Source organism: Lissotriton vulgaris, chromosome 7, assembly GCF_964263255.1.
Source record: "Lissotriton vulgaris chromosome 7, aLisVul1.2, whole genome shotgun sequence".
Taxonomy (NCBI): domain Eukaryota; kingdom Metazoa; phylum Chordata; class Amphibia; order Caudata; family Salamandridae; genus Lissotriton; species Lissotriton vulgaris.
In genome coordinates, this window is record NC_141695.1 from 1029858653 (window position 1) to 1029866742 (window position 8090).

Genomic DNA, 8090 nt, shown 5'->3' on the forward strand with positions numbered 1-8090 from the left:
ACCACTGAATACACTTGAGAATATTGAGTGGAAGAAAGCAAGAATGACTCCAAATATCTTTTGGAAAGAAGTCACCAAACCACTGCTTACTACTTTAAAAAAATGAGCCAGCCCCGAAGTGGAGGATGCGTTAAAGATTGTATGTATCAGCTCACCGAAATGTAAAGGAAGGTCAATATTCAACAAAGCATGCACTTCTGTGCGGGTCTTAGCTACATGAAGGACAAATGTTTCTCTAGTAGATGTCAGGGCAACTTCCTTCTGTGACAATAAGGCTCTTATTCTGCTCCTTTATTGAACTCAGACTTCAAGGCCGGAATCCTCGGCCAGATGGAAACAACCAGGTTCCCATGCGGGGGTGGATACAGCACATTCTTACATCGAACTACATGCTCACTCACAGTTACAATGTAAGCTATGCCTTTTAATAACCCACAACACTCTTCATTATTCAAAAGTAAATAACTTCCGTTTGCCAATAGGGTAAAAGTCGGGACTATAGCAGGCACGGGTGTACCCTTCAAAACACAAGCTAAATTTGGGCGGTCCTGATTACAGGAACCATGCAATTGGATGTGTCTGCACATCAATGAGTGATCCGGAGTTTGTGTGCATTCATCTCCTTTAAGATATACCTCTTTACCATCTCTGAGACATCTATAAGTAAAGGGGAGCGACCAGGCCTCATGTAAGAAAGAAGCGCCGAGCTGTTCGTACCTGCCTATGGGAAAATATTTCATGCAATTTTTAAATTGAAAATGTGCAAAAGGTAATGTTATCAAACCGTGAATAAGCCATGGTGCAGCTGTGGCCTCTGCCACTGAAAAGGTAAAGACTCTAAACGCTCAATATGTAACATGGAGAAAGAAGCATCTCTCATAGAAATCAAACGTTGTTTTTCAGTTAAGTTAAAAGGTGCAAACCGTGACGTTACATTAATGAAATTCCAAGGCACTTTTTCATTCTTCAGTGTCTGCAGGGTCCACGCAAATTGCATAACAGAACGCAACTGATTTTGACCATGGTATAAAACAGACACTTCATCCTGCACAATTTCAACAAAAGATGATGCAATGTTGTCTAATGTGTAAATGCAGGAGGAAAGGGTATTAATACTGTTGTCTACAACCGCAAGCACTTTCTTGGTCAATAGCTCTCAGGCGGGTAGCCTCCTCAATCTGTGATGTTTTCCAGAGTTCATTATAAACAGCATAGATCCATCTTTTAGATCTACCATTAGCCGGGCCCTTTATGAAATCATTCAAGTCAACCTCGTCTGTTAGTTTAAACAAGTGCAATTTTACTGACGCCAATGTAGAGTGTTTGAGCCAATTCTGACATAATTTGCCTACTGAATATGTGGTTACAGAATGGTCACTCTCAAAACGGGGATCTACTCTGACCTGTGCAAAACCCTCAGCCAGGCCCAAAAACGATGTTGGCACGAATCTGCACTTCTGTGCCACACCAACCAACCCTTGGGATCCAAATTGGATATGTTAAAGGATGAATTTAGCAAAAGGGTTTGCAACTCTCTTATCGAAAATTTTGTAGAATTTTCCCAACCCGGATATTCTTCCAAATCAGGGAAGGAAGGAGCATTTAATTTTTTAGAAGTAGCCAGTCCAAAGCATGTTGTTTGTGAGACTGTAGAATTCAAAAACAGCATATGATTTGGGATGAGACAAGCACGGTGCAAAGCCTCAGTGCCTTGTACCTGCCAACTTTTAGAACCCCAAACTGATTTAAGGTCAATAGTTTCCTTCCACAACTCATAGCCACCTACAGCTAGCTGGTCTAGAAAGGACTTCGAATACAATAACTTAGTATCGGTAAGTCTAACTTTGGACTTGGAGATATCTGTCATTTTAAAATAAAAGGAAGCTGGATTGGACTGATTAAAGTCAGTAAAATAAGTGTATTTTTTCAAAAATGTACTCGAGCTTCCTTTTGAAGGAGCTGGGCAATGTTCCCACTGGGTATAATTCACAGCACTCCTCCTAATTAGTTTTGTGTAAGTAGTGATTGCCAAAATGTTGGAAACAAAACAAATCACCATAATCAGCAGATTCTAAATATAAATCTTCAGCATCAAAGGCAGCATAATATTTCAAATCAGTAAACAAAGCCTCTACGGCTGAACATCCCAATCATCAGAACGCATATTTTGTTGAACTACATCCCCCATGTTAACTCTAAGTACATTAGGAACATTAATAACTTCAGTTGGGCCATGTATTTGAAATTTAACTGCATCCCAGACTATTCCATCCAGGACAGGCCATGCGGTGATGTTAACAAAGGCCAAGTCTCTTTTCAGTCTGTGGGCCGAATGTGAGGAGGAGTGGGGTGCCAAAGTTCCATTCAGATGTCTAATGCAAGTTCTCTCCTTGACATAATGTCCATTTACTAGTCGAAAAAAATAAAACACAAAACCAATTGACATAAAAAGATAGAGAGCAAAAAGCCCCAGCCAAATGTAAGTCCAAGGGGGAATCAAAAAAATGTTTTTTAAACAATGTCACGTATGTTCTTAACCTCGTCGGTTTCTCCGACGTTTGTGATACAGTGTCAAAGGAAAATCTGGACTCCGTGGCCAAACGAGTTTGCAAATCAGGCATCGATAAGTCAGTTGGGTTGGTGTATTCTGTATCACCATGGATTGTACCAGGAAAAGTACTCAATAAAGGACTAGAAACTACAGGTATCTCGAGGGCCACCTCCGGTGCGTGATCAGAAGTAGTGGCCACAACAGAATTTCTCACCATCGAAGGACATGAGACCGCCGGTGTCATGCTAAGAAGAATCGGCCACTGTGTATTTTGACATTGTCAATGGAGATATACCTGTTTTCTTTATGACCTGGAAGTGGTGGTAAAGTGACTGTTCTTGTGCCCTTCACTCCAAGGACGGGAACCAGAGCACGATATGAGGGACCAAATTCTTTTTTGTTATCGATCTTCTCCCGAACCAGTTCTCCGACTTGGGGTAGCCAGCCAACTACCGGGATCTGCAACGCATCATCCGATGTGGAGGGCAAGTGTTCCTTTGCAAGACTGCCTCTGGTCTCTTGTAGAGTCTGTAAAACATTGCAATGTTCATCTACGTCAAAGGAAACAGCCGAGCCAATTGCTTCTAGACGGTCAAGGTCCGGAACATACATCTTGATACCAAAGAGCATTTCGTATGGGGTCCGCCCACCCAGAGACCTTCTAGGGAGATTATTAAGCGCAGGCTGCATGCCATTAAAATGGGCCAGCCAGTTTCCGCCAGTGCCTATAACTCGAGCTGTCAGTGATTGCTTTAAGTCACGGTTCATTCATTCCACAACACTATTACCCTCAGGTCTGTATGGAGACGAAAACTTGACTTGGACCCCCATCGAAGTCATGGCATCCCTATATGCCTTAGAGGCGAAAGCATGACCCTTATCCGAATGGAAGGTACCACAGGCAAAAATTCCTACAAAGAAGCGCCAATCCCTGATGACAGTTCGTGAATCAGCGCTGCGATGAGGCCACACCCAAATAAAGCGTGTGCATGAATCAACTGCTACTAAGATGTACTTATACGCAGTATCAGAAGAAAAAGGACCACAGTGATCTAAATAAACACAACTAAAGGGTTTATTAGAAATGAACAACTGTGTTTGGGGCGGACGCGTTGCAGTCGAAGGCTTAATCTGCTGGCATATGTCACATTGAAGGACATAGTCACGCGTCTGTTTATACAGTCCCCGCCACCAAAATCGTAGTTGTAACTGAGTCACAGTTGCCGAAACGCCCGCATGCGCAGACGCAACGCCCTCATGTGCTGCTGCGATCAGTGCATGTCTGCGATCAGAGTTGGGAATTAATCTTTCACCAACATCAGGTATTTTCACATAAGGAACCTTATCAGGACTTAAGTGGTATGTGTAATTCGAAGGGAACCCCTGAGGATATTTATCTCCCTTCTCAGTGGCAGCAATAGCCGCCAAGATATCATCATCTATCTTACAACTGGACCGTGTGACTGCTGCAACTAAACATGTCGATACTGATGATTTCGCTGCTTCATCAGCAAGCGAGTTGCCAACAGCGTGGACTCCCACACGCTGGTGACCGAGAGTATGAATCACAGAAACGAGTGGCAACTGCTTATTAAGCTCAGCCACTCGGACCCAGATCATCTTATATTTTATTGTGATACCCGTGGAATCACGAAAATCATTCTGAATCCAAAAGAACAAGTTTTCATTGTAAGACTGGACACAGTAGTAAGAATCACTTACGATAAGTGTAGTCACACACAGATCAGCGTACTCCAATGCAAGCATCAGAGCAAGAAGCTCTGCCAATTGTGCGGTGCAGTCCCCTAGAGTCTGCGTGTGCACGACCCTGGACTTAAACTCATCGTTCACCATGGCACCTACCACAATGGCGCAAGCTGAAACGTAGGCGTGTTTAGAACCATGCGCAACCTGCGCCGAACCATCAGTGTATATGATGCAATGGAATTCCTCCAAAGGCCGCATAGCCAAAGGAGCAGGTTGAACAAACTCATACTGCAAAAACTCCTGCGAGCGTAAGGAGGCATCAAAAATGAACGTGACATCCGGAGACGTCAATGATGCTGCCCATTGTATCCACCGAGGGTGCAACACTTTAGAATTAGGTACCCTGGCCTTCGTAACTGCTTCAAAAGCAGGACACGGGGTAACAACCAACATGCATTTTCCCTGTGACAGAGCGCGTTCCTTCAGAATCGCCATCTGTACAGCCGTTAAAACTCTTTCCACAGTGGAAAATCGCAATTCAGACGAAGTGTACAAGTGTGACTTGTAAGCGATAGGTACTGTATCTCCTTCGTTAAAAGTAAGGTATGTGAAACCCACCGTCACAGGGATGATTCTTATCACCAGGTTGGTGTGATTATCACGAGTCAAAAAGTATTTAGAAGCGAGCAGGTCAACTTGCAAAGATTGCAGTATATCTGAATGCTCAGGCAGCCAGTTCAATTTAGTAAAATTTGGTTGTATCAATGCATACAATGGCTTGTTACGCTGAGCATAATCCGGAATGTATGTCCTTCCGAAATTCAAAAAGCCCAGCAAGGACTGTAATTTTTTCAGAGTTGTAGGAGCGCGCAATTGTGCGCATTTCTCCAAGAAGTGAGGAGCCAATCCTCGACCTTTATTGTTGAGCTCGTAGCCCAGGAACAACACTGTGTACTCTGCAATGTGCGATTTTGCAAAGTTAAATTTGTAACCGAAGTCCGCAAAGCTACAAATTAAGCGGTCAACCCGACAAAGATGCTCCCACAGTTCATCATCAGTGAGATAAATGTCATCTACATACGAACAAGCATCCGGGTCAACCCTCTCTAAGAGAGAGACAATGCGAGCAGCAAACACTCCAGGACTATTCTTGTAGCCCATGGGTAAATGTTTGAAATGTTTTTGGACACCGCCGCAAGTAAAGGAGGTCCATTGGGAAGTCAGCCTTTCTGACTGACTGACTGAATTCCTAATGTTTACATCATCCATATTGAATTTGTGTGTGTTCTTTACAAGGCTTCCTGTGTCACAATGCCTGCCATCTTTTTATTGTCCACCACTATTGCTGCATGAACTAATGGTCGTATTTACCTGGTCTGAATAGGTTTACCTTCCGGTCATCATTACTGGAGGATCTCTTCACCTATTTGACATTATTACCAGAGTGGTTTTCCTTTTTTTCTTTCATTTTTATCCCCACCCAGGCACTACGTGGAAAGACCTACTTATATAGATCGTCTGACTACTCTAGGGACTACTCACCAGGGTACACCATGAGCCTGACAGGGTTATCATCTTGGAACCCTTCTTCTTTTCCTTTTCTCACTGACGTGCACTTTTCATACTCTATTTTTAGGTCCTGAAGAAACGCTACTGATCATTAGGACTCACCAAGCGTGAAACAAGTCGACTTTGTGATTAGTTACACTGGCACATTGAGCCCCGCGTAACTCACTAACCTGTTGGTTTTTTAGCATACCAAGGACACCACAAGAGTAAATCACCCTAGCGCAGATGCCCTTAGGTATTTTTAACTTTCCTTGCACGCACCACACCACTATTTTTCACAGTATCCTTTCCCTTGAGTGTCCCGCCCCCACACCTGCACGCACCATACGGCGTGTTCTCTTTTATAAGATCTCCACCAAAGAGACCCTTCGGGGGCCCGTCAGACATTGCAGCGCCAGTCTGACGAGGAGCACTAAAACCCCGATGATGAAGCATGGCATCCTTCTGGGTGTGTGAGGGTGAATAAGAGGCAAGACTTGGTCTTTCCCTTCGGGATTGGATCCTTGAAACTGGGGATACACATCTGCCTCTTTTTCTCTTCTCTCACCACTTCTCTCCTCCTATTTTTTTTCTATCTCTCTCTCCCCTTCTAATTTGGGTGACATACATGCGCCCATTATCACAGAACAGTGTCCTCATTGATCTACCCTGTGGTGAAAACCTTCCAAAAATGTGACAAGAATTGGGTACCATGATCTGAGACTAGGACCTTGAGTAGCCCATGTAATCTCACTACATGCACACCAAATTGGGTGGCCAATTCCCTAGCGCTAGGAGTGTCTTTTAACGGGACAAAATCAGCCATATTGGTCAATGCATCTACAAATACCAGGATAATTCTGTAACCCTTACTAAGAGGTAAATCTACAATCAGATCCAAGGTTACCGTATGCCACGGGTATGGGGGTGTAGGCATGGGTTGTAACAGCCCTTGAGGTGATTGTTGTGTCGATTTTCCCTGAGCACTAGTCATCTTGGGCCACCAGAATTGTCTTTTGATCAGTTCTTCTGTCTTATGGATTCCTTTATGGCCTGCTAAGGGATGATAATGATAATCATGTAAGATTTGTTCTTGTAGTTCCAAAGTGGGTATGAACAAGGATCCATCATCATAGGGCAATCCTTTTCGACTTTCTCGAGATGAGTCCGCCAAAACCCATTGCTGAAGCTCTTCTTGCATGAAAAACTCTTGTAAATTTTCATCTAGAGTTTTACTTATCACTGCACCCACAATTTTTGATTCTGGAATAAACTTCTGATCTTCTATTGCTAATCTCTGATCTTCGGTATCCAGTCTGGACAGGGCGTCCGCCTTGCCATTCTGGCTTCCTGGACGATAAGTGATCACGAAATTGTAATCGGCAAAGTATGGAGACCATCTGAGCTGACGCGGAGTTAAGGTTCTCGCAGACTTCAAGAATTGCAAGTTCTAATGATCTGTAAACACTGTAAGGGTATGCTGCGCTCCCATCAGATAGTGTCTCCACTCCTTGAAGACATCTTTGATAGCCAAGAGTTCTTTCTCAAAAACAGTATAGTTGATTTCAGCAGGAAGAAGTTTACCAGAATGGTAAGCAACTGGATGTAATTTCCTGGTCTCCTTATGCCTCTGGGAAATAACTCCTCCTATGGCTTGGTCTGAAGCATCTGTTTCCACATAGAAGGGGTCTGTGGGATCCGCATGACGGAGGATATTTGCTGAGGTGAAACTTTCTTTTAAGGACTGAAAGGCTGCTTCTGCTTCTTTAGACCAGAAAAAAGGAACTCCTTTCCTTAACAGACAAGTTATTGGAATTATTCTCTGGGAAAAACCTTGAAAAAATTGTCTGTAAAAATTTGCGAATCCAAGAAATCGTTGAATTTCTTTCACTGAGACAGGAGATGGCCAGTCTAATACGGCTTTAATCTTCTTGGTGTCCATAGTAATTCCCTCAGGAGACAGGATGAAACCTAGGAAATCCACAAAGCGGACATGGAAAGCACATTTCTCAAGTTTGACATAAAGACCAAGCATGGGCGAATTTTGCGAATCTGGCGTTCGCAAATTTGCGTATTTGCGAATTTGCAATCCGCAAAATTTGCGAACTCTCGCAAACTTGCGGATTTTTTTTTTGTGTGTTCGCAAGGGTTTCTGCCAGTTCGCGAGGGTCTTGTACCAGTTCGCAATTGCGAACTTACTAGTCGGCTCGCAACGGTCGCGACTATATTGTTTCTACATCTGGTTTATCATCACAGGTTCACAGCACCCTCTGTTTCACCACTG

At 43.5% G+C, this 8090-nt stretch overlaps 1 protein-coding gene across 1 annotated transcript; it reads right to left on the minus strand.

Moving 5' to 3' along the window:
* Window positions 1-586: 586 nt before the first annotated feature.
* On the minus strand, window positions 587-7841 carry LOC147702879 (uncharacterized). The gene is made up of 4 exons (XM_086929454.1): window positions 7391-7841; window positions 6680-7156; window positions 3776-4953; window positions 587-721 (listed from the first exon to the last, which is right to left on the minus strand). The coding sequence occupies exons 1-4, from the start codon at window positions 7839-7841 to the stop codon at window positions 587-589; spliced, it is 2241 nt and encodes a 746-aa protein (XP_086785580.1).
* Window positions 7842-8090: the final 249 nt, after the last annotated feature.

Excerpts from the sequence above, each read along its gene's own strand:
- LOC147702879 (XM_086929454.1), bottom strand. The coding sequence starts at position 7,841 with ATGCTTGGTCTTTATGTCAAACTTGAGAAATGTGCTTTCCATGTCCGC. Across the intron at positions 7,157-7,390 it reads TCCAGTTGCTTACCATTCTG|GAAGCCAGAATGGCAAGGCG; the intron begins GTAAACTTCTTC and ends CTTATCGTCCAG. Across the intron at positions 722-3,775 it reads CTGCGCATGCGGGCGTTTCG|GCAGGTACGAACAGCTCGGC; the intron begins GCAACTGTGACT and ends ATTTTCCCATAG.